We start from the raw sequence: 26,139 nt of genomic DNA on the forward strand, positions 1-26,139 counted from the left end.
TGATTCTGTGTCTCCCTCTCTCTCTGCCCCTCCCCTGCTCCTGCTCTGTCTCTCATTCTCTAAAAAATAAATAAGCATTTAAAAAAATTAAAAAAAAAGAGTAATATAATGAACATTTCTGTATTCACCACCCAGCCTAAGATAGAACATTAAAAGTAGAGTTGAAATGAATGATTTTATTCATTTAGTTTTTTGAGAGCGAGAGAGTGCGTGTGAGAGAGGGACAGATGGAAAAAGAGAGAGAATCCCAAGCAGGCTCCGTGCTCAGCAAGGAGTCCAACATGGGACTTGATCCTACAAACTGGGGGATCATGACCTGAGCCAAAATCAAGAGACGTACACTTAAATCAACTTAACCACCCAGACGCCCTGAGTTGAAATGAGTTTTTATAAGTGTGAACATTGGCAGAATATTTTTTATTTTTTCAAATTTACATCCAAATTAGTTAGCATATAGTGAAACAATGATTTCAGAAGTAGATTCCTTAATGCCCCTTACCTGTTTAGCCCATCCCCCCTCCCACAACCCCTCCAGTGACCCTCATTTTGTTCTCCATATATGAGTCTCTTCTGTTTTGTCCCCCTCCCTGTTTTTATATGATTTTTGTTTCCTTTCCCTTATGTTTTCTGTTATCTGTTTTCTGTTTTCTTATGTTATCTGTTTTGTCTCTTAAAGACCTCATATGAATGAAGTCATATGATATTTGTCTTTCTCTGACTAATTTCACTTAGCATAATACCCTCCAGGTCCATCCACGTAGTTGCAAATGGCAAGGTTTCATTCTTCTTGATTTCCAAGTAATATTCCATTGTATATAGAAAAAAATATTCCATTGTATACATATACCACATCTTCTTTATCCATTCATCTGTCAATGGACATTTGGGCTCTTTCCATACTTTGGCTATTGTCGATAGTGCTGCTATAAACACGGGGATGCATGGGTCCCTTCGAAACAGCCACCTGTATCGCTTGGATAAATACCTAGTAGTGCAACTGCTGGGTCGTAGGGCAGTTCTATTTTTAGCTTTTTGAGGAACCTCCACACTGTTTTCCAGAGTGACTGCACCAGCTTGCATTCCCAGAATTTGTTAGTGTTTTAAATCAGTAGTACTTTTTGTTCTCTTATATAATAAGTCTGTATTTCAAAGTCATAAACATGTCTTAATATGTTATCTTTTTAAAGGTTTAAACTTTTACCTTCTAGCGTAAAGTTCTTAATCTGTCTGGAATTGACTTTTTGTAAATAGTATAACGCCAGGGTCTAATTTTACTTTATTTTTCCAATTAGATAACCAATTTTCCCAGAACCAGTCATTAAATAGTCTATCCTTTCCTCAAAGATCTGTAGTGCTGACTCTGTCATTTACTATGTTTTCAGACATGAATGGTCCTGTAATTGGGCTTCCTATTTTTTTTTTTTTTTGTATTGGTTGCTTGTTTATTTCTATGCTAATATGACTATCTTAATTACTATCGCTTTAAAATATGTCTCCATATCAGGTAGAACATGTTTCTCCCTTAGTCTGTTAATATAGTGAGTCACATTAATAAATTTTAAAAATGTAGGGGCGCCTGGGTGGCGCAGTCGGTTAAGCGTCCGACTTCAGCCAGGTCACGATCTCGCGGTCCGTGAGTTCGAGCCCCGCGTCGGGCTCTGGGGCTGATGGCTCGGAGCCTGGAGCCTGTTTCCGATTCTGTGTCTCCCTCTCTCTCTGCCCCTCCCCCGTTCATGCTCTGTCTCTCTCTGTCCCAAAAATAAATAAAACGTTGAAAAAAAAATTAAAAAAAAAAAATGTAAACCACTCTGACACTCCTGGGATAAATCCTACTCAGATAAATCCCTACTGGATTCTTGCAATTCTGTTTATGAATTGGATTGGGCTATAGTTTTTCTTTTTTATAATGTCCTTTTGTGGATTTGATACCAAGGGTATAGTAGCCTCAGATATCTAATTAGAGAATATAGTAGAGATTTCTAACCGCCCCCAACATCCATTCTCTTTTTTCTCTAACAAGAATCCTGAGTTTTAGCTCAGTGTATTGATACCCAGCTGAAAGACCACATTTCCCAGGCCCTTGCAGCTGGATTTCCCCATGTGACTGCATCTGGAGAATGGAAGAGAAGCAGAAGTGTTGCATGTGATTCCAGGAATTGTTTTTATGGACACGCTCTTTATAAATCCCTCCCTCCCTGCTCAGATGTGATGACCCTGGTTCTAGCAACCATGTTGGGCCATGATGGTGAGTTCTATATCAAGGGAGGGCAGAGAGCTGAGCTGGAAGTAGCCTGAGTCCCTGGGGAGCCTCGTGGAACCACTAGACAAGCTCTTGCCTGTCTACCTTTAGGGTTATTTGTACTGAGAGAGAGAGAGAGAGAGAGAGAGCGACGTGTATTTCTACTAAATTTAAACTATTAAAGGAGTGACCCTCCTCCAATCTTTGTTTGTTTGTTTGTTTGTTTGAGTCCACTTTGGTACATTATATTTTATTAGTGATTTATTCATTTCCCTAAGTTTTCAACGTTGTAGTAGTTAAGAATTTAAGCTCTGGAGCCCGATTGCTTGGGTTGAAATCTTAAGCTCCTTCATGTTCATGGAGTTGTGTTGAGTGGGAAACTTACTTAACCTTTCTGACTCTCAGTTTCCTCATCCATGAGTGAGTATGTGCTTGGAGAATTAGTATGTACTTGGAGGAGTGCATAGCTTATAGTAACCACTCAAGAAATGTTAGCTATACCATTGTTACTATCTTTTCCCCTTTGCTTTCTTTGAATTGGTTTTCTTTTTCTAACTACCATGGTTGAACATCTGGTTCACTAATTTTCATCTTTTTTCTTTTCTTTTCTTTTTTAAAGGTTTTATTTTTAAGTAATCTCTGCACCCAAAGTGTGGCTCCAACCGACAGTCCGGTGATCAAGAATCATACGCTCCACCGACTGAGCCAGCCAGGTGCCCCATCTTTTTTCTTTTCTAGTGGAAACATTAAAGACTATACATTTTCTTCAAAGCACTATTCCCGGCAGGTTTTTTTATTTTATTTTATTTTTTTTTTTTTAAATTTTTTCTTTTTCAACGTTTATTTATTTTTGGGACAGAGAGAGACAGAGCATGAACGGGGGAGGGGCAGAGAGAGAGGGAGACACAGAATCGGAAACAGGCTCCAGGCTCTGAGCCATCAGCCCAGAGCCCGACGTGGGGCTCGAACTCACGGACCGCGAGATCGTGACCTGGCTGAAGTCGGATGCTTAACCAACTGCGCCACCCAGGCGCCCCAGGTTTTTTTTTTTTTTTTAAAGATTTATTATTTTTAAGTAATCTCCATGCCCAACATGGGGCTTGAACCCACAACTCGGAGATCAAGAGTTGCATGTTCTACCGACCCAGCCAGCAAGGTGCTCCTTGCATAGTTTTGGTACGTAGCATTTCATTATTGTTTAAGTCTGAGTGTTTTTAATTTTCCATATTATCTCTTTTTTGACTCTGAGTTATTTAGAAGTATTTTTAAAAATTCTAAATGTGTATTTTTTGGTGCAAGTTATCTTTTGTAATTGATTTTTAACTTCAATGCATTGTGGTTAGAGACTGTGGAAGGATACTTACTCTTTGAAATTGCTGAAAAATGCTTTAAAGCCTAGACTATGATCAACTTTTGTAAGTACTTCATGTGTACTTAAGAAATATACATTTTAATTGTGTGCACCATTCAATACATGTCCATTAAATCAAGATTGTTTACTTTGCTGTTTAACTCTGTCATACCACGCTTTTTTTTTTTTTAATCCATATGATTTATCAACAGTGAGAGAAATGTACTGAAATCTCCCATCGTGTTGGTGGATTTGTCTTAGCTCCTTGTTTCCCTCTAGGACAGTTCAAAGCAAGGTCAGCTTTCTCTGGAGGTGATTTGCTTTGCCTTGCTGTAAAGCCATCCAAACACATGCATTTATTCACATTTCAAAACCACTTTATTGCCAAAATGAACAAAAGGAGAATGCTGTTTAAATTAAATAAATTACACAAACATCTCGAGTCCCCGGTCTTCCCTGGGAACCCCATCGTCACAAGTCAGTATCACTAAGAACATTCAAAAGGATTGAAATTCTGGATTATTTCATCACCTTGCCCTCCTTTTCTGCCTCACTCGTGTCCAGAGAGTGGTCTGTTTGAATTTGCTTGTGTTCTTTTCAAAGTATTCCAACGGTGAAGTTTTCTTCAATGTCTCCCTCTCCCCCATGTGTTTCCAATTTTACCTCCACCGTCTAGACACTTGGTTCAAAGGACCCCTCTACTTGGGGTGTCTCGAGGCTCTGTGACCTTCCCCCACCTCCTGGGCCCCAGTTGGACTTTGAAGGAGGTGGAGTAGGGGAGGGTGAGTTGTCATTGGCTAAAATTCTTGTCCTCCTGGAATTTGGCACTTCGGGTGCTGGGCACGGTGAATCCCAGATAACATTGTCTTCCGCCTTCCAAATTTTGAGTTCCATTGGCAGCCAGATGGCATAATGAAATCACAGAGAAGCAGTGCTTGAAGGCCAAGAATCTGTTGGCTCTTTGCCAGCACCTTCTCTTTTAACTCTAAAGACTCGCTAGCTGACCGGCTCACTCAACACACAGACACACAACACAGGTCAGGCTGAAGTTAGGAATTGGGAAGTTTTTTTCAGGCTGGGCCAGCCCAACCTGTTGGGCAGGGTCATTGAGTTGAAGGAGCTTGAGAGAAGCAGTGGGGAGAAGGCCGAAAGGTTTTCTGCGCACTTCCATGGAAATTTCCCCAGACACTTGCACGTGCAATCTATTTATTTTCAAGTCGACAGTCAGGTTCCTCTATGACCTCCTCACATACATGGAGAATGTACCCCTCTTCTCATCTGCCCTAGAAGAGGATGACCTCCGGTCCTGAGTTTATTGAGGGACCCCGCGGAGGAAGACCCAATCTGGATCAGCCCTTTGCCACATTCTGCACCCAGTGGGGTGATGTGGCTGCCCCTTGGGGAGCTTCCTCCCTTGCCTGGCTGAAGGCTTCAGGCCCCAAGCTGAGAAGGGAGAGTTAAAATCTTTGGCTCTTTGCCAAGTGAAAAAAAGCACAAGGCAAACTTCCTAAGCAGGGGGAGGCATTTCTGAAGTCAGGGGGACCGTCGGGGCTCAGGTCCCACCAGTTGGCCCTGGGTTGGCACTAGCACCCCTCCCCCTCCAGTCTGTACAAAGAAGGATTCCAAAAAGTACTTATACAGAACAACTGGTACCTGTTACTATGTTGCCAGAGGATTCTGGTAGCTACCCACCCTGACCTTTGTAGATTCCTACCCAGCCTCAAGTGGAAGGGAACCGGCCCTGAAGGCACGGGAAGTGATCATGTTTCAGAGGCTGGCGCAGCTACATCGGTGGGCTGCCCCTGGAGAGGTAGCTCTGGTGGCCCTGAGGGGGCCAACCCCCAGCCTCGAGTCTGAAGTGCTGAATAGCAGTGGAGCTCCCAGCAGCCTTGAGATGAGGAGGAAGGGGACGCAGTGATGAAGATGGAGATTCCGGGCTGTAGGGAGCACGTGGTCCCAGGAGTGCAGAACCTCCAGGGACAGAGCTGGGGCAGCTGGAGGGGACAAGCCTCAGAGTCCTAAGCAAGTTCAGCTCCGTGTCGTGTGACAGCTCGACACCATCTGACACCAAGCTGTGCAGACCCGAGGGCTTTTGCACCCTAGGTCAGCAGGGTCGTACTTTCCCTTTTGTTCTTGGCTCACTCTTAGAAGTCGGCAGTCGGGGTGGGGGGGTTCCCCATCAGTTGCCTTGGGCAGGGCATGGGTGGGTGCGGTAAGGTGAGCAGGAGACTTTCTCCTTCTGGCCAGGGCCCTGAGAGTCAGCAGGAGGGTGAAGAGGTGGCTCTCCTTCCTGTTGAGATTGGCTGACTCCAGAGATGCCAGGAGGGGGGCAGGGGAGGGAGAGAGGAGGAGGAGGGGGAGGGGAGGGAGGAGCTCAGGTCCTGGTGGACATATTCTCCTCTACCGGTCACTCTTTGTGACCCCAGGCTCTTCCTTCTTGGAGTCCCAGATGCCACACACTCTGGAGGCAGTGTGGGGGCTGGCTGGGCCCTCACAGGGCAGTCAGGGTCTCTGCATGAAACATACTCCCGAACATTTCCTGCGGGGCCACGGAAGGACAGGGGAGGGGAAGGGAGAGCATTAGACCTGTTGAGTTCACAATGGCTGCAACCACGAGGTGACCCTGTGAGCCCCTGGCCAGAGAGAGCTTCATGAGTAAGTGCGTGTGAGTGTGAGTGTGTGTGTGTGTGTGTGAACAGGGGAGGGGCGGGGGAAGCCCAAGAGGTGAACTGGTACAGAGGTGACAAGAGAAGATGCTTGGAATCTAGTTTTTTTTTTTTTTTTTAAGGTTTATTCATTTTTCAGAGACATACGAAGCGTGAATGGGGGAGGGGTAGAGAGAGAAGGAGACACAGAATCGGAAGCAGGCTCCAGGCTCCGAGCCATCAGCACAGAGCCCGATGCGGGGCGCGAACTCACGGACCGTGAGATCATGACCTGAGCCAAAGTCGGATGCTTAACCGGCTGAGCCGCCCAGGCGCCCCACTTGGAATCTACTTTGAATCACCTCTGGCGTGCTCTGTGACCTCCACGTGTCACAGTCCTTTTTGGCTTCGCTTTCATTGTTAAGTGAAATGACGGTGGAGATGAGACCGTTCTGAAGTCCTTTCTTGCTCTGATAAGCTATTTGGGGGCCTATCCCAGGCTTTTGGAATGTGCTGGAGATTCCACAGGGGCACAGACATCAGTGTGTCTCTATTTCCTAATGTCTCCCCCATGCCATCAGTGCTCCCAGAGACATGTCCAGGGGACGTGGAACTCAAGCCCAAAAGGGGTGCGAAGAGGTACAAAGTGAGATGTGATTTCTAGTAGGCCCAAAGCCAGACTGCTCTCAGCTAGACATCTGGGTTTCTTTTAATTCAGGGCGTTGGGCTACTTTGTCAGGATGACAGGGACCTGGGGCGGCAGTAACAGTTCACATGTGCACAGCCCTCAGTGCTTAAGAGCAGTAATTCTTGTACCCCTTGAATTCATCTGCCCCCCCACCCCAATCACGTTTCCTAAGGTTTCCTAAGGTCTTTGTTTGGTTCACTGCTGTCTGCCCGCCCTGGAACTGTGTCAGGCCCGCGGTCATTACATATCTGCTGATTAATGAAGGACACATGAATCCCCCGCCAATCCTGTGAGGTCGAGGGGGCAGGTACCACCTATATTTCCCCTACTTTGCAATGATAGAAAACTGGGACCCCGTGTGTTATGTGGCCTGTCCAAGATCGTGTGTGTTATGGATGTTCGTTCTCGAGACTTTCCTCCAGTGCCTCTCCCTCCCCCAGTGATGCTTTTCAGGGAGTGGGAAGCATTAGGATCTGCTGTGATAAGAGAGGTGAGAGAAATATTGCCTTCAAGGGGGCTGCTCTGGCTTGGAGGTGAGAGAGCCCAGTGAGCCCCTTGGGTTCGTGAGGGTCTTCTTCCCAGTCCCGGCCTCCCGGTTGCCCGTGCCCCTCAGCTCACCTGCTCTAAGTCCCAGTAGCTGGGGCTGTCCTCTTCTGAATCATATAAGGACAGCTCAGGGTCCACCGAAGCCTGGAAGGGGGGAAACGAGAGGAGAATGAGCCCCATGACCAAGTGACACAGCGCGGTGCAAATGGCAGCCTCCGGGTAGGCGCCGTGTTTTCTGCCACATGAGTCGCCCTGTTGCTTCTTCCCTCCCCTCCCCCATCTGCCTCACAAAATGTAGCACGGGGTGGCCTTCCCCCTTTCAGCAGAGGCATGTGTCAGGGTCTGCCCTCCCTGTGGGCATCTTAGAGGCAGGGGAGGTTGGCCTAGCTTACGAGGAAGATTGGCTAGCCGCCTGACATTGGGGAATCCACTTCCCTTGTTTGGAAATGTTTCCTCATCTGTAAAAGTAGGATAATTAAACTCACTTTGTGGGCTTTCTACATCACCTTGCTGTTGAAAAGGGGTGTGTGTGTGTGTGTGTGTGTGTGTGTGTGTAATTTATATATATGAATACATTTTGTGATATGCAAATATAAATATTTTCTGTATCTAAAAATTATTTTAAATGTATAACCGTAATAACTGGACGTTATTTGTGCAATAACAAATGGCGAGGATTCTTCCAGAATCTCGCTCTTTTTGCTCTGTGGACAAGGCTTGTGAAACCAGAAAGCCTGTTCCCACACAGTTGTTCTCCCTAAGCATGGAGGGCGGACACCAGGGCCCTTGTGTTTTCCTGGGCGGGCAGTCTTACGGCACTTAGAACAGATGGCTTCACCTTCATCGGTCTCTTAGAGCAGAGGGCAAATGGTCGCTCGAGGACCAGTAAAACCTTTCTTATGACCCCCTGAGGGTGAGAGGAGGTTTCATATATAAAGAAGGCTGGGGCACAGAGTCTTGGGAGGCCAAGGGCAGGGGCTGAACCGAAAGAGGCTCTGGGAGCGGGGGTGGGGGCGGCTGGAGACGCCAAGGCAGGCCCCCCCCCCCCCTCCATGGGGTGGAGCTTTTCTGCTTCCACAGCTTTCAGGAGTCCTAAACAGTGTTATTTGTGGCTCATTTGCATACCACTTAGTGAGCTAGTAAATTAAATGTCAAGAAACTGAGACAAAACTTGGATCCAGTCTCTTTATCCATCACCAGTCTGAAATCTCTAAGCTCTGCTAAATTAAAACGGGCAGGCTTACTCCCTTCCCTTGCCCAAAGCCTCTTCTAGAAAGACTGAAGGAGGAGGGCGGGTGAACAGTGCCAGCAGACTGGGCATAACCTAATATGCCTAGGGTGTTTGGAAATTAATATTAATAAAAGGGTTTACAGTATACCAAGTGCTTTCAAGTGACAGAATAGGCCTAATTATCAGTTAATGCTAAAACAGAAGCAAAAGAAAAGCCCTGTGAGGTAGCTAATGTTAACTTAGGGTGCTTGTTCTACAGAAAAGGAACTCTGAAATGGCAGTTTCAGAAAAGTCAGATGACAGACTCGGTGTTGGAACTCAAACCTTCTCCTGTGTTCTTTCTAACGCCCCTAGGCCCGCCATTTCAGTGCCCTGGGGCCTAGGATTCCCAAGGGACCTTACCCCTTGGAAGTCACGTCCTGGGGCCACTTCTCTGGCAGTTGCCTGGGCGAAGAGGACAGCATCATGTATACTGGGAAAGACGTGACTGCGCTCTAGACACCCATCTTCAAAGACACCTCCATGGCTGATGTCGTTGTACACCTGGGCTGGAAGGAGGAAAAGGCCTTCAGAAAGATGACAGCCTTGTGGTTTGGAGCTGGGGATGAAGGAAGGATGGTGAGGCGCGGGGGAGGGAAGGAGAGAGAGGACTGTGGGTTGTGTTCTTTGCGTCATCCAAAGGCCAGGCCAAGGCATGGGTCTTGCAATACCAGTGCTGGACAGCAGAGGGCAACATGAGCTTGAGGATGCTGAACCTTCAACCCAGGGCAGAAGGAAGCAGTTTGATTCAGGGAGTCGGTACTTTGTGGCAATTGAGAGGGAGAGGCTAAAGTGTCGTGGAGGAGGCTGCTGCCACTTCTCTGCCTGGATGGTTCATTCTTCCTCTTGTTTCTCTGGACCTATCCTGGAACCTCCAGTGTGTGGCAGAGCCCTTACTTTTGCCAAATCCTAGAGATGACTTCCTGAGGAGTGTCCAGTGAGGGTGGTGGGGATTGCCCACTGACTCTAACTGCCATTGCACATTCTCTTTCTGAGCAGGTTCAACAGGGCTCGGGACCTGCTCAGGCCAATTCTGAAGTTGGGGAGGACTCCAGAAGGGTTCTGACTTTCTGCAGGAGGAAAGGTGCATGGATCCCTTCACATTGTGCTGTGTGTCTGTGTGTGCTTGCCGTGTGTCCACATCCCTGCACTCTGCCTATGCGCTAATGATGTGAAAACCCACTGCCCTGTGGACATGTTGTTGGGGCCGTGTATATGCACCTTTTGGAGATGGTGTGTATGTAAAACTGTGTGTGTCTGTGTGTTCCCCAGATAGCTATGACACGTGCCTGCTTTATGCTTTGGGAGAATGTTTGGGTGCTCTCATTTTCAGTCCCCCATTCAGCATTCCACCGACCTGTTCCCCCCCCACCCACCCCCATCCTTTTGGTCCCCAAAATGTCCTCCTCCTCTTACCGTGGATGTTCACCAAGAAGACCTTCACACCGATCTTCCCGTAGGTGGAGCTCAGCTAGAAGGGGCGGGGGAAGGGTATTGGGACCGGGAGATAAAAGGAAAGGAATGTTCTGAGTGGGTCTCAAAAGTGATTCACAAAACGCACTTCAGAGGGGAAGCCAAACAAATAAGCAACCCCAAGAGCCCTGGCAGCCAAAGATAAAAATAGCAGCAAGGCACTTCTCCCTGGAGTGTTGGCTGTCGGCTTTTCTGGAAAGCAGGACAGAAATGGGGCTTTGCCAACGAGGCGGGCACTTAAAGCCACCACGGCCTCTTCTTATGGGGTCAGGTCTTCTCTCTCAGCAGCTTAGATGCCCAGATTCTGCCTCTTTCCCGACTTTGTGGCTTCAGGCAGAATCTGCAGGGGAGGACGGAGGCCCGCCGGGCTCCAGGCCCGGGCTAGGGAAGCAGGCTGAGCCCACGGCTGGGGGGTGCGGCCTTCTGGGCACCTGGCCGATGCTCTCTGGATGGTACTCAGCCTCTGAACTCTCTGGACCCCTCGGTTTCCCGGGACTGCCTCTGTCTGAGCCAACTCTGAGGTTTGCTGACTCCCTGCCATCGGAGGTGCTGCTGAAAGGTTATCAGATGGATGGATATCTTTATTCAAGGTGTCCCATGAACTGCCAATTTGGCATGAGAATGTGGGGCACTGATACTATTTCTCCTTCTCTTCTCAGTGGACTGGAATTGGCTGATGCTGGAGCGTCTGGGTGAGCGTGGGAAGGAGCAGCAGACCACGAACCGGGGCCAATCTGGACTCTACGCAAAAGACCTAGGGGTGGGTTCCCGGTGGCCTGAGAGGGAACCTGAGATGACCTCTGCTAGAGAGGGGTGCCTAGGCAGGGTGGGACAGCAGACACCCCTCTAGTATCCCTTTCCAGCCACTTGTCGTCTTGGGCTATCTGGGCCTGCTTTGCGGAGAACAGCCTGTCCTGGTCGTGTCTGGGGGAAAAGCGGTCCTCACGAGCCATTTGCCTCCTTGGTGAACTTCGTCTTTCAGCTTGTCCAAATGAGGGCCCCGAGGAAAGGGAGTGTGGGAGAGCAGGGGTGAGGGTGTTGGGGTGGAGGGCGGGCCGGCACTCCCTCTGCCTGGGCCCTCACCTTGCCCAGGGCTTTGATGCCCATCAAGTCCACAAAGCTGACCCCACTCATGTCAAGGATGATGGTGTGGAAGGTGACAAAGGGTGGGACGCTGGCCAGCATGTCACTGGGCTCACTGGGGGTCTCGGCGGAGGCCGATGGCTCACAAGGGGCAGCTGGGGAGCTGTCGGGGCTGAAGGTGATGTAGGACACGCTGGCACCATTAGCAGAAGTCTGGTTGTTGTTGGGGTCGGTTGGGGTGGTGTTCTCAAAGTCCTGCTGGAGCTCCTGTAGGGAGACAGTCTGGGGGGTGGGGATGGGGGTGAGGGTGGGGCAGGGATCAGCAAACTGAATCAGACTTGGCTGTAGTCGAGGCAGGGGCAAGGAGCGTGCGTGTGGAGGTGAATGACTGAATTCGGTGGTGGTGACTATAAGCCCCCGGAACTCCACAGGGGAGGCATCTCCCAGTGCCCTGTCCTTAGGCAGGGCCTGCACGCTTAGTCTCCCACGGACCAGACGAAACTGGAGAACCCGTCCAAGGGAGGCACTGAAGCCTCGGCCCACTCTGCTCTGGGAGAAAGTGCTTCTGGAAACAATTGTGCTCCTTTTTATATTCGTCTGTGCCTGCCTGCTTCTCCCCACAACTTCCATACCCACGTCAAAACGGCTGGACACCCCATGAAATTCACTGCTGCCCCCCATTTGGGGTTGTTCAGAAGTCTATGGGCCATATCATATCTTAGCCAGAAAATGGGGAGGGACCGTGGGAGTTCAGTAGTTACCCCCAGGAGCTGGCATCCCCTCACCCAAGGAGAAGAAGATTCTGTGGCCACCAGGCAATGGCCACAGAGACGTTATGTCTTTGCCTCAAAGGGTGCTGGGAGGTGGGGCACCAAGGGCAAGATCAGAGTGGGCAGGCTGTTCCTAGCTTCAGTTCACCTTGGTTTTCATAAACAGAGACTTCCTCTGCTGTGTGGGCATCATTCTCCCCTTCTCCTGCTTCCGGAGGTATTTTTGCTTGGCCAGCAGTACTTTCTGGGGGTCCACACCTGTCTGTAGGGAGAGAGCCAACAGCAGTTTGGACGTCCACTCTTTGGAGTGGCCTGCCCCCCAGTCCCCTTTCTCCCATCTTCTGGTTACTCACTGTTCAACCCTTCTGGTCGCCAGAGTTCTGAACCCTACCTTGGCAATGACCTTTTGCCTGAAGATCTCTGAATTGGCAAAGTAGAGAGGGGAGCAGTAAGTGACAATCTTAACCCCCTCAACTTCCTGGACCTGTAAACAGGGAGACTGAGCTCAGGTGGCAGAAATGCTGTTATTGGCTTTTTTTTTTTTTTTACCTTTAAAAAAAAAATATTTATTTTGAGAGAGAGAGAGAGAGAGCATGTGCACATGCATGAGCAGGGGAGGGGCAGAGAGAGAGAGAGAGAGAGAGAGAGAGAGAGAGAGACAATCCTAAGCAGGCTCTACGCTCAGGACAGAGCCCAACGTGGAACTTGATCTCATGAGTGGGAGATCATGACCTGAGCCAAAATTGACAGTCAGATGCTTAACTGATTGAGCCACCCAGGCACCCCTTAACCTTCTTTTATTTGGGGTGGAGGGTACGGCAAAAGAGGGAGGTCATAAATTTGGATTACTCACCCTATTGTAGGTTTTGGGATTCACATAAATGTCAGTGTCCATGACCTGGGCCAAAGCATAGCCATTTCGACTAGATGAGAAAGGAGAAGAAAAACTTAAGAACATGCAAAAAACAAAAACACATAAGAGCGTGCTAATAGCAAATTGGCCTGGAAGGACGCTGGGGTGGGAGCTGGAGCAAAAGCAGGGTGGGGTGGGGGCCCTTCCTCATCCCTACTGTCTGTTGTGTTGGTCTTTCCGCACCAGAGACACATGCCTGTTGGCCTATGGCTGGGCTGTAACTAAAGGGATGACAGGCCAGCCCTTGACATAGCTCCCAGCGTGGGGCTCAGCACGGAGAAAAGGTGTGGTACACAAGTGACAAGCTTAGGTGGCCCTGAAGTCCCCGCTTCCTGGTTCTGAGTTCTCAAGAAGAGAAGACAGGGCTTCTCTACCATAGAGCATCTTCTTCCTGCCCTGGCCTCTTCCTCTGGTGCCCCTGGCCTGTACTCCCTAACCTTTCCATGGGAAGGACACGGCATCTGTCCTCTGGCCTGGTGTTCCCCTGGGGAGGGTCCCGTTTGGTCTGGGGACCGGCATTGCCTTTGGACGGGCTCGGGGTCTTACCTTCCTGTTCTTCTACTTTGTATGGCCCCCAGCCCTCCAAGCCCACGAGGGCTTCCTTCTGGGGCTTTCAGGATATGGCAGTCAGACAGCCCAGCCCGGGCCTGGGGCCCCACTGCTGTGTCGTGTGGGGGCTGTTACTTACAACTGAGTCTGGAAGACCACAACCAGGGCGGAGAAGGCGACACCCACGGCCACACCGTAGGGAAGACTCAGAAAGAACGAGGAGAGGAAGCTCACCATCCAGACACACTGTGAGGAGAGAGATGTCAGAGCAGGCCTGGGGAGAAGGCTGCCTCTTTGGGGAGTCTTCCTGGAATAGCCACGGCCGTTCCCTGTTCCACAACCTCAGACCGGCCCTCCCCTTGTCATGGCAGCTTTGCGCCGTCTTATGTCTTGGTGCTCTGGTTACACCTGCACGTTTTGCCTGGATTGAGTGTGCCTAGCGATCGTGCTTGGTTTTTGATAGACAACCCCAGCCCACGCAGGGAGGCGGCATGGCGCACGCTGAGAGCATGAGGGTAACACACGCCTGGTTTCAAAGTTTCATTCTCTCGCTTCCCAGTTATGTGAGCCAAGTTGCCTGATCCACAAGAGGGCAATAATATTACCTGTTTCGTGAAGGGATTGAAAAGCTAAGGCAGCTAAAGGTCCCAGCCCAGCGATGGGCACCTAGTGGTCACTCAACAAACGTGAGCTCCCTCTCTCCACCCAACGGGAGGCTGTGTGTTTCCAACACACGCTCAGTGATCTTCCTGGCCTGACGGTCTGGGGTCTGGCTGTGTGGGTGGGGGGCAGGATTGAATGCAGTTTTGATAGTTGACCCCTTGATGGTCCTTTACAGTTCTCCCAAATCCTCTAAAGAAAACGAACCTGCCCACACTCCCCTAGAGAACTGTGAAGATAAGGTGTGAGCCCAAGGCACAATGTAAATACCAGAGCCTATATTTGGTGGGGGGGATTGCTGGGATGGGGTAAGAGCAGATCCTTGGGGTGGGAACTGGAACATCGTATACTCCCCTATCCTCGTCACTCACTCGGGGACTCAGATGGGCCACTCACTTCTCTGGCTTTAAGGATTTTCTTTGTGTCCCGTGCAGGTAAGCCTCCTTCCCCAGGAGACAGAGCCACCCAGAGGTTTGCAGTCTAAGATTTGGGTTCCAATCCTGACTCTACCCCTTACTACCTCTGTGGCCTTTGGCAAGTTACTTAACCTCTCTGAGCCTTGGTTTCATCATCTTTTTAGAAAAGTTTTATTTCTTTAAGTAATATCAACACCTAGCATGGGGCTTGAACCCATGACCCCGAGACTCAGAGTCGGCATGCTCTTCTGACTGAGCCAGCCAGACACCCTTTGTTTCATCATCTTGCAAGGAGGTCAGTAAATCCTCTTATGGTGGAGCTTAAATGGGGTTTTTGTCAGTGTCGTCAATATATGGTAACCTTATTACTATTGTCTGATGCTAGGTGCACGGGGCAGGTGACTAATCATAACAACAGGTCATGTTTGCTGAGTGTTTTACAGTTACGTGGTACTTACCCATGTGATCTCATGTAATCCTGAGAACCAGTGTATGATGAAGTCATGACTGTCACCCCCATTAGAGATGAGGAAGTAGAACTCCAGAGAAGTCTGGTAACTTGCTCAAGACCCTGGTCTGCTGGCTTTCTGTTCTAGTTTTTTGTTGGTGGTGGTGGTTTTTAAAGCTATTTCTTTTTGCTTTTTTTGGAACTACGAGTCGTAAAAATAATCATAGCTAATTTTTTTTTTATTGAACCCAGAATACGATTTAGATAGCATGCCCCTTACTTGTATTATCTCCTTTCTTTCTCATAAACAACCCTGGGGCGGGGGGTGGGGTAGAGTATAAGATACCCATTTCCCAGATGAGAAAGTCAAGACTCAGAGAAGTTAAGGGACTTCTAGGGACTTGCTAGTCTAGGGCCCACACAGAGCCAGTGAACAGGTGCGTTAGGACGTGAACATAGGATGTGTCACTCCAACACTTGGGCTCTTAACAGCTGGCTAGGCTAATTAGGGAGCAGAACGGAGGGGTCACCGACAGAAGAGCTGACGCGGCTGTGGGGCTGGAGGAAGGGGCAGGGCACGAAGGGGTACCCAGTGGCCACCCAATACCTACGCAGTCCAGCTTGTTCTTCTTCCACAGGTAATAGGGGTCAGCGAGCTGCTTGAGGGAGTTCTTGAGGTTGACAGCTATCAGTGCTCCTAGCACAGACTGGGGAAACAGAACATTGTTCTTTCTCACCTGTGGTGGCCCCTCCTTCCTGCCCTGACTACAGACACCTGACCCTGGAGCCTGGCAGGACAGAGCTGCAGTTCCAGAACATCTCTGCCTGCAGAGCCCCCCGGATCCCTGCACTCAGTCTCGGGGCTGGAGAGTGCAGTGTAGGTGCTAGGCCATGGGGCCCTTCCTGGCCCGTCTCTGCCCCTCCCTTCCTCCCTCATCTCCAAACCATCCATGCCCAGGGCCTTCCTAGTCAGGCACTCATAAGCACTTGTAAACACTAACTGGGGAATCGATCCTGAGGTCAGAAGGCTGGAGATTACCACCAGCCCTGCGCTCGTGAGCTGCATCACCACAGATCACGGAGACTTTCTCAGCCTCCGTTTCCCTCACTTGTAAAACGAAGATAGTAAAACCACGGTGTCTACAGGTTGTGACGAGGGCAAAGTGTGACAGTGTCGGCACTTTATAGACTGTAAAGGGTTATGCAGCTCTTAGGGATTGTCCTTACTGGAGTCTCCTGCTGACCTCTGCTGTCCTGCTGCGCTCTTACCTTGGGGAGAGGGTATAGATAGGACCCCAGGACCAGCATGGTGATCATCACTACCAGGGACACACACAGGCTTGCCACCTATTCGGAGAAAGAGTTGGGAACAGGGTGTAAGTGTGGAATTCTCGCTCTTGATTGATTTCCAATAGCTCTCTTTGGTGGAGTGGAGACCGGTGAGGGGAGAGGAAGGTTGGGGAAGCAGCTGGCCTGGCGTGGCATGTGCCTTGGCTTCTCTGGGGCAACTGTTTTGCTACCCTCTCCCCTCTTTCCCCACTCCCCTGGTACAGTGCTCACCTGGGATTTTCCTCCAGCTCCATCCACCGCCAGAGTGACAGAGAGGGCACAGCAAATGACATGGATTTTAAAGAAGGAGCCAAAGAAGTTGCTGCAGCCCAAGGCGATCATCTCCTGTGGGGGACAGGGGGAGGATTGGAAACAGGGGCAGCGGGGGGTGAGCAGCAGGTGTTGTCCAAACCTAGTCGTCCGTACAAGCTGGATCCTGGGCCTAGGACTTGAGAATGATCCTGCTGCTAGAAAGCCCTACACTCCTAGCCCAGAGGAAGCTGGCCTCCTGCGGCCAGAGCTCCTCCTCCTCACTGGTCGGCACCTTGCTCCCATCAGGTCGAGGAGCCCCAGCGTATCTCTGGCCAGGCCTCTGTGGGACCCAGCGCCTCCTGCTTGGCCCTGCCCGCATGGACCTACCTGGTTAGAATCCACGTCATAGCCGTGCTTGCTGGCCAGGGTCCGGCCCACGGCCAGGTTGATGACGTAGCCCACGATGGCCAGTGAGAAGGCCGTGCCCATCATGTCCTTCCACTGTGAAACCACAGGTGACACGGGAGTGGGGAACCTGCCAAGGAGCCAGAAAGGAGGCAGGGCCCAAGGGTGTGAGGGGAGGCATGGCGAGTCCTTCCTCAACCCACGGGGACCAGCGGGGCCCCAGTGTGTGCCAAGATCTACATGAATTACCCCTTGTCGTCTGAGCCCTCAGTACAACACTGTGATGGCGGCAGCCATAACTCCCATTGACAAAGCAGCAACTTGGCTTGTCCAAGGTCACAGAGCCAGTAAGTGGTGGGGCCTCGTTTGCTCACGCCCAGTTTCTGGACTCTGTGCTCACTAGTCCACAGACCCACAGCCAGCGCCCTCCCCTGCCCTCTTCCCACCCTCCTCCTCCAACCCTACAGCACAAGCCCCACCCTTTCCCACCACCGGGCCCAGCGTGGTGCCAGGCACGGAGTGGATGCTCACTGTTGATCCTAATAGCTTCTCTTCCCCATGAAAAGAACCAACACGGCAGAGCGAGGCAAGGAGCCGGAAAAGGGCTGATCAGAGAGTCTTTGTTCTGGCAGTGTCCACTGAGTGAGACTTTTGGGGGTGTGTGTGGCAGCTAAGACTCACTGTTTGTAACACGGCTGGCATTGGCTGGTTGTACGGCTGTCTTCCGTAATAAGTAATAGAAAATGAATTATATTCACATTTGGTAGGTGTCACAGAGTCGACAAGGCTCCTTCATGAGAGATTGTCTCATCCTGGCCTCTGAGCCCAGGCCTCCACAGGCAGGTGCTGGTAGGGGGGGCAGGCTTCCTGGCCACCCAGACTCACCCTTGTTGGATCTGTCCCACGATCTGCATGTGATACTTTTTGGGCATCTTACAGCCCCCGGAGATAGCTGTTGCCACCACCACCTGCAAAGCCCAAAATGGAGAATGGGGACTGGCAGAACAGGGGTCTCTCTCAAGCCTCCCTTTTCTCTGGGGACTCCAACTCCCACTCCCCTGCCTCCTCAAAGGGGAGCAACCCAAGGAGCAGGAAAAGCGGGAGCCATAGATGGGGGGATGGAATGGATTCACCCAACTTCCTGTTCTGCTGGCCCCCGGCCGGCGGAGGAGGCGGGGAGGGTGGGGAAGGGTTCCCGTGGCTTTGGCTGGGGCTGGATTCCTTTTCTCATGGCCTCTCTAGCCTGGCCCCCCGCCCCCCCCAGCCCTGTGCAGGGTCCTTACCACAATCATCTCTGTAGGGATGGGGAAGCGGATCTTGTGCATGTAGCGAGCATTGAGCTCCTTCACCAGCACCAGGAAGACGCCACTGATGAGGGCGAAGATGAGCGAGGCGATGTTGGTGTGGGGGAGGTTTTTGCAAATGTCAATGAAGGTCTGGGGGAGAGAGCATCATGCTCATGGGCTCCCACTTCCTCTTCCCCTACTATTCCCACCCTTGGAGGTCTAACCCGGCAGAAGGATGTCATCAATGTGAATGGGGGCACACCAAAGCAGAATGCAGACCTCGGTCATGAATAGTATCCCCTCCCTCTCCCAAAACGCATGCTGGGATCTCACGCCAGGATGGGAATGATGATTCTCTTTCTCCAGAAAGAATTCAAGCTCAAGGAGGAAGGATGGAGCTTAGACACAAGGACGGACCTCCCAGGCAGGGAGGGGTTGAGGCACTGTGTCAGGGAACTGATGGAGAGTAAACATCTCCTTTTCCGCAGGAATTCACCGTAGAGAACCTCAGTGAGCCCGCAGGGTCCTGTGTTTGACCCTCCCTCCCAAAGTGGGAACCCCCTGCGAATCCTCTCTGAACAGTGGGCTAGCCAGACCCTTGCTTGAGGACGTCTTGTAAGGAGGAGCTCACGACCTCTTAAAACAGTAAACCCTGGTTCTGTGTCTGCCTGAGCCCCTCCCCATTCGCAGGGATGTGTGCCTAGACTCACAAAGACAATGGCCCCCGGGCCCGTGTAGGACGGGATGGTCAGTCCAAAGATGTACTTGAGCACCGAGATCAGGATCTGCAGGCCGGCTGCCGTCATGAAGCCCCGGACGAAGGACTCGGAGAGGTAGATGGCCACAAAGCCGAACTGCACGAAGCCCAGGCCCATCTGAGGGGAGAGAGGTGGGGGTGGGGGTGGGGAAGACCAAGAACGGCCCGCAGCTCCTCGGCGTGCCTGACCCAAACCCAGGCTGCAGTTCTGTGCAGCCGCCCTGGGCAAGTGAGCCCTTTGTGACCTTGTCTGGCCTTTACGGTGCCAGCAGACCTCTAGTCTGGTTTGGGGCACAGGCCTCTTTGTCACATCATCTCTCTGGCTTTAGTTTTCTCATCTGCAAAATAACCCTGATCCTCCCCCCGTGCTTCGTCTCCACCCGGTTGCTTAACCCAGATCTTAGGAGTCATCCTCCCTCACCCCCATGTCAAGGCTCTCACCAAGCCTTTTAATGTTCCCGGCAAAACGTTCCTTAAGTCCACCCCATCTCAGTGGCCCTCCCCGTGGCCGCCTCCCTGGCCTAGGCGTTCGGCGGCCTTGCCCGGGCTTCTGCATAGTCTCCTAACTTTGACTGTAATCCACCTCCCCACCTCTCTTTTCCGTGGCCTGAATGATCTTTATAAACTGCCAGTCAGACCCAAGGCCAGTGCAGGGGGGACAGACTTCAGACTTCAGTGTCTAGCCTCTGCCTACCTTTCTGGCCCCTTCTCGGGCCCATCCCCCAAAGGCCTCCTGCTGTCCAGCCGCACCAAAACGTCTTGCCTTGTCATTCCCTGGTCAGTTCACACTCAAGCCTCAATGATCTGGGGTGCATCCTTCTGCCCAGACTGTCCTCCCGTGCCTCATTCATTTGGTTACTGGCCAAGCTCTATTCATCCTTTAATATTCAGGTCAAATGTCATCTCCTCTCTGAGGCGAGGCCTTCCCTGACGCTCTCCTTGGTGCTCCCACCGCTATGGGAACATAGCTCTATTATGCTGCTTATCTCCCTGCCTACAAGTTTATCTGTTGACGTGGTTACTTCCTCTGCTGGGCTGTGCGCTCCTGGAGAACTGGGCCTCTTCTTTACTTAGCTTTCCCCCCAAGGCCTAGGCCAGTTTCTGGCACAGCGACACAACCAAAAACGTTAACAGAAAGAATGATATGAATGAAAGGTGTCCTCGGAGGTTGCTTCCTGCTCTTGTGTTCCATCACGCAGCGTTTCCCCTCGTAAAACCTAGCAGATTCCTTTGCAATTTGTGCAATTTATGCTGTGCGAGTGATGCTGTGGCTTGGGGCAGAAGAGGCTGGAGGAGGGATAAGGGATGTTAGAGAAACAGGAGGGCTGCGCTGGAGAGGAGAGAGAGTCCGTGAGCCTTCCAGACAGTCTAACTCGGGACAGTTTTACTGGGAGCAGAGACTGGTCTCATAGACCTGCTGGAGGCAGGTGAGGAGATACACCGATTCCTCAAGGTCTATTGTGGCCCTGGGAATGGGGGAGAGGGAGGAGGAAGGGCCCTGAATCAGCTTTAATGTCAAACTGGGGCTTTGAGGCAGGGGCAGGACGGAAAGATGCCCCCCTGAGGCCGCGCCCTTGACAAGGCCGCAGCCGTCCCCTCACCTGGATGATGGCAGTCAGGCAGGCCAGGGTTGCTGACACGTGCAGCCTCTCAGCCTCCATGGCTGCCGTGTCCACGTAGCTCTTGTTGGTGGCGTTGTTGAAGACCCAGAATTTCGACTCTGGGGCCAGCTGCAGACAGATGTTACCCACCAGGATGCTGATAACGGCAAAGGTACCTGTGGTGCCCACCCAGCCGGCAGGAGTCAGAGGTTTGCACCACACCCAGGGACAACAGAAAGGGGCCCAGGAGGGAGTGCTTCCCGACCCCCGAGGAGATGGACCCCCACATCTCCAAGGCTCCTCTCCAGCAAGAAAACCACCACTCACATGTCACCACGATCTACGCTTTTCAAGATGCTTTCACCTCGACTGTTAAAATTGTTTCATTGGACACGTGAGGAAATGAGCTTGGAAATACAAGCGGTACCTGACCCAGAAACAGACCTTGTGACCAGGCCCTTTTTCTCGATGTCACTTAGCACCAGAGAGTTCCAAATATCCCTGCAGGGACCAGCCTGAGAGTAATCCCTCCCATCTCCTTGGCACTTTATGCACACGGTATACCTTGTTCCACCAAGTCTTCCCCACGTGCCAGGGAGGGAGACAGAACAGGTAGTCCTAACCAAGCTCACGGAAGCTAAGTGGTTTCTTCAAGGTCACAGCGGACCTGGGACTGACGCTCACAGTGACGGTCCCTTCAGGACCGCCCAGCACCAGCTCTAGGAGAATGCAGATGGAAAACACCCAAAGCCCCTTTGCCACATCCCCTGTCCTTGTGGTCCAGGTCACCTGGCCTGCTGAGAGGGGAGAGGCCTTACCTGGCACCATCTGGTGTATACCCCCCAGGAAGAAGTAGGTGAGGAGGGGGAAGAAGGAGGAGTAGAGGCCGTTGACTGCAGGAAGGTTGGCCAGCAGAGCAAATGCCATGCCTGCAGAGAACAGGAGATTGAAGGCTCGGGGGCACAGTTGGGGTATGGGGGTCACAGGGGACGGGGAGAGGAAGGGGGGAGAGCGGCAGGCCAAGCCAGCCTGGGGGACAGACCCCCTCACCTTGCGGGACCTGGATGGATCCACCGCTGAGTCCGCCCAGCAGGTCGGGGACGATGTAGTCTTTGATCTTGTACTTGGGGAGCCAGGAGAGCACGGGGAGCAGCCCAAACACTGCGGCTTTGATCTTGGCCGCGGAACATCTGGAGGGGAAGAGGGCAGGCTTCCAGTCGGCACTGCATGGTTTGGATACTCTGAGTTGGGGAGGGATATTATATATTCTGTTCCTGGTCATCCGTCATTCATTCATTCATTCATTCACTCGTTCAGAATTCATTCACTCATTCAGCCCCCACACCATGCAGTAGGCCGGGGACACTGAGAAAAAAAGGCAGGGGCTTTCTTTGGAGAGCCATTCACACACTCTCGGTTTTAGCTGGGTGTCTGGAAGCAGCTGTTCATTTGGGACATCCAGAAGACTCGGCGTAAAGGCATGGATTTTGCGGTCACTTAGCCTTCCAAGCTGCCGAGTCCAGCCCCCCGTCTCAGATGACCTTTCTCCGGTCTGACCAAACGCAGGCCCGGCACCCTTGTGCGGGCTCCTACAGCTTCGTGTGCACACTGGGTTATAACTGCTTGCTTTTCATCTGTGGTCCTCACTGGAGAATAAACCCCACCATGACCAAAAGTCTATCTCTCTGGTTCATCTTTTGTACCTTGCACATTGCATTGGGCTGCTTAGTAAATATTTGCTGAATGAATGAATGAGTGAATTAGTGAAAGGACTGGCTGGTGTTGAAACTCGGCCTGAGTGGGGGCTGTTGCCATCTTTCTTAGCACTTCCCCCAAAGAAGGCTCCATTGTCCCTGCAGGGTGTGCCTCTGCTGACCGACCGTCCTTCATGTGTCATGACTCCAGTGCTGGAGATCCTCCCACTGTTAATTCGCTGGGGGCGGAAGGAATGGGGGAGCTGTTTGTTGGCCAACGCAGGGTGGGGAAAGTTGATTCCTTCCCTGTTTGTTGAACACCTTGAGGTCTTTTCATAGAAACTCAGGAGCGGTAGGAACAAGGGCCTAAAAAACTCAGGGGTGACAGCTCATGGATTGATGACTGGAAGGGAGTGGGAGGCATTTGCTTTTCTTCTCCCAGTCGAGGGAACTCAAATACTCAAGGCACATTTGGTGACTCACTAGCCTGCTCTGATTAGGCCTCCTTTCCCGCCCGGCACCAATCCCTGCTCTTTGCCATTATTCAACAATAATTTCCCCAACACTTGGTTCCCTGGATGTCACCCAAGACTAAAAGCAACGCAGACAATGCTTTGTACCCTGTGGGGTCTGGACAGATTTTCTGTCCCAACCAATACTCTGTGGAAGGGCATCACCCTCGACATCTGAGTCCCCGGTCTCCTCTGGGGCGGGTGGGTGTGCCTCTTCCATCCTTGGTCAATAGCTCCAAGCATCTCTACAGCTTTGTCATAAGGGAGCACCAGCGCTGCAGGAACTCTCTCAGGCTTGTTTGTGGCAAGGAAAACTGGACTCACATATAGAGAGCTGAGTAGGGGAAGACAAACAACCCCCTTGAGGGCGGTATCCGTCCAGCCTTATTTGCAGGCCTGTCGTACGCTGGGCAAGGCAATCTGAGGCCTGATAGAATAGCTGGAAACAGATGCCTATACAGAGGCTTCAGAGGCCAAGAGGGAAGTGGACAGAGGGATTAGCTTTCTAGCCATTCATTCATTCATTCAACAAATATTTATTGGAGCACCTTCTGTGTCAGGCACTGCTTAAGGCTCAATGCCAGCCTCGTGGAAATTGTTAGTTCCCTACATCACTTTATAGTTTTAATCTATAGTCTTTTAGGAAAACAGCAGATACCCTCGTCCCTCCAGCACAGCAACAAACCAGACTGAAACTGTTTGGTAACTAAGGTCGACAGAGCCCAGCTGTCCCGGGAGCCCAGCTGTCGGTAGGGTGTCTGGACACTGAACACCCAAGGCTTTGGCTGTGACCCAGCGGGAATGGAGCCTCCCGGGAGAAGTAGGGTTGGACCAGGGCTTTTGGTGAAGACTCAAGTGGGTGATTCCCCTGGTCCGAACCTGTTCCACCTGCACCTCCACTTCAGCATTGCCAGTGACCTCAATCCAGGTACCTGAATCAGCTGTTTCCCCAGGGGAGTGAGGAAGAGCAAGTTAGCCCACAGCCAGGACTGAGCAAGGTCTGCCAGAAGTGTAGGGAGGGGGAAGGTGAAGCTCATAGCCGCAGGTTCCTGGAGTATGGGCATAGATCACCTCCTGAAGCCCCCTCCTCGGAGGTGAGGTTTTACTCCCCACTAGCGCAGTCTCACAGATCTGAGAGTGAAGAGAGCCCGGGGGTCTGGCAGGACCACATCCTGGTAGGTGTCCTTTAGGAGGGCCCAGGAATTTAGGGGCTGCCTTTGGGCATTTTCTGGATCAGGAAAGGGAAGGAACATCTAGGAGGGAAAGAGGACAAAGGGCATGGAGTAGCGGTGGCTTCAGATTTTTCGTGATCAGGAGGGAAGAGGACTTTAAGCAAGGCTCTGATGCTCCTTCTGCCCCATGTGGTAGCAGGCCCGTCTAGAGCTCCCTTAAGAAACGAAGAGAGACTTGAGTGGACTGAGAAGATGACAAGACTTCATGCACGGGTTGGAGATGCCCTACAACTCTTCTGAGACTGTGGATGGCCCTTGCGGCTACTCCCCATCCTCCACGGGGTGGGTGTCAGTACAGGAGGGGTTGTAGGATCTTAAAGTCAGGGTTCCGAACCTCCCCTCCCCGAGACTTCCCCAAGCCCTGTCTTAGGGATGCTGGTACAGGAGCCATGCTCTGGTGCAGAAAGGATATTGGTGGGGAGCAGAAGAAAGAGGTGTCTGGGCTCTGGGCCACGTTACCTGAAGGCATTGCGAAGTTTCTCTCCCAGTGGGTATGTCCGGTCCTTCTTCTCAAACTCATCATCAAAGAGGGTGAGAGAGTACGCGGCTCTGTCTACCACGTAGCGGGGCCTGGGCTGGCTCATGTCTGGGGCATTTACAAGCTTTGGGAGAGGCAGAGGAGGGGAAGATGAGGGGGCATCTCTCTCCAGTGCCAGCTCTGGCTTTCTCTCTCTAGTTCTGGCCACAGCAGGGTTTTATTCTGGTCTCTTCCCCGCCCCCATCCAGCAAGGTGCCTCCCTTCCCTCTTTCAGGTCTTTCCACCAGACTCACTTCTTCTGGTGGCCTTCCTTCCCAGGTACTGATGATGCACACACTTGCCCTGGCTGTTTTGCTTGGCGCCCAGCACGTGGCTGGCACGCCACACCTGTGACATCACCGTCACCCCCGCCAAGCACCGGGCAAAAAGGAGGCGGGAGGGCAAGGGCAGGAGTCACAACTGGATGTCAGCACATTGGTCCCATCCCCCGCCCCAACCCCCGCTGCTGGTGCCCCCACAAGCCCCTGTCCCTCCCCAGACCTCAGTTTTCCTGGCAGAAAGGCTCATACTGTTCAGCCAGTCAGCTTGGAAGAAATAGAGAAAACAGCCTGCCCGGAGGCAGGGGGATGACTGAGGTGACCCCAGGAGGGCCCTTCTGGAAAGAGACAACTAGGACTTTACCAACAGGTTTTCCCAGGGGGATAATGGTGTGTCTGGGGAAATCAGGATGGTCTGTACCGGCTGGCTCTCCCACGGCTTCCTGTGCCTGACCTTTCCCCCACCCTGTGTGCTGGTGTTTCTCTCCTCCTTGCTTTTTGCGCAACCTGGCTGATGTTCCAGGAGCTGCGCGGGGCAGAGCTGAGTGCCAGGGCCCCTGAGGCCCAGAGGAGCTCCCCGTGGGAGCCGTTCCCCCTCCCTCCTACAAGTACCGGTCCCTCTTCCTGTACCCTGCCCTTGGGAGCTGGGAGAACTCCCTAGGAGAACCTCTGAGGAAGAGGAAAGAAGAAAGAGGTGGGGCACGTTTGGAAGAAGGAGGTGGGCAGTGTGGGGTGGCTGTGGCCAGTTTGGCAAAAGATCTGAGCTGGAGTTGAAAGTGAGAAACAACACAGGGGGCTAGGGATGTCCCTCGGCTTCCCGCGGGAGAGGCTGGCTGCCTAGGGGTTATCGGAGGCGAGCGGGTTGGTTGATGCCTTTTGCGGAAGAGAACGTGGCAGAAAGCTGGAAAGTACATTCACGAAGGGTCCAGAAACCTGGGTTTTAGTCCAGGCTTCAATGGTGGGGTGGAGCAGACCTCACCTCTCTGAGCCTCAGATTCCTGGCCAGTAAAATGGGAGAAACACATCCATCTCACAGGGTGGGTATGACCATGAGGTGAGACATGGGCAAGAAAGGGGTATGTGAAATGTACCCGAAATGAGGCAAGTGTGAGTCGTTACTATCAATGAGATGGTACCCAAGGTGATGCAGGTTGGGCTGCAGAATTCGATTCATTTGGTCGCAGGACCCCGCGGTCCATCAGAACCTACGAGCGAGGGCTGGACA

At 51.8% G+C, this 26,139-nt stretch overlaps 1 protein-coding gene across 1 annotated transcript; it reads right to left on the reverse strand.

The window, feature by feature from the left end:
- Window positions 1–6,081: 6,081 nt before the first annotated feature.
- On the reverse strand, window positions 6,082–24,703 carry SLC26A9 (solute carrier family 26 member 9). Its single transcript, XM_047840920.1, has 20 exons — window positions 24,579–24,703; window positions 21,732–21,871; window positions 21,500–21,610; window positions 20,682–20,857; window positions 19,034–19,198; window positions 18,321–18,473; window positions 17,923–18,005; window positions 17,020–17,167; window positions 16,612–16,725; window positions 16,321–16,398; window positions 15,663–15,758; window positions 13,667–13,773; window positions 12,919–12,988; window positions 12,457–12,549; window positions 12,214–12,327; window positions 11,296–11,577; window positions 10,156–10,210; window positions 9,103–9,248; window positions 7,542–7,613; window positions 6,082–6,129 (listed from the first exon to the last, which is right to left on the reverse strand). The coding sequence occupies exons 1-20, from the start codon at window positions 24,701–24,703 to the stop codon at window positions 6,082–6,084; spliced, it is 2,376 nt and encodes a 791-aa protein (XP_047696876.1).
- Between the last annotated feature and the right edge of the window lie 1,436 nt (window positions 24,704–26,139).

The sequence above is a fragment of the Prionailurus viverrinus genome, chromosome F1 (assembly GCF_022837055.1).
Source record: "Prionailurus viverrinus isolate Anna chromosome F1, UM_Priviv_1.0, whole genome shotgun sequence".
NCBI lineage: Eukaryota > Metazoa > Chordata > Mammalia > Carnivora > Felidae > Prionailurus > Prionailurus viverrinus.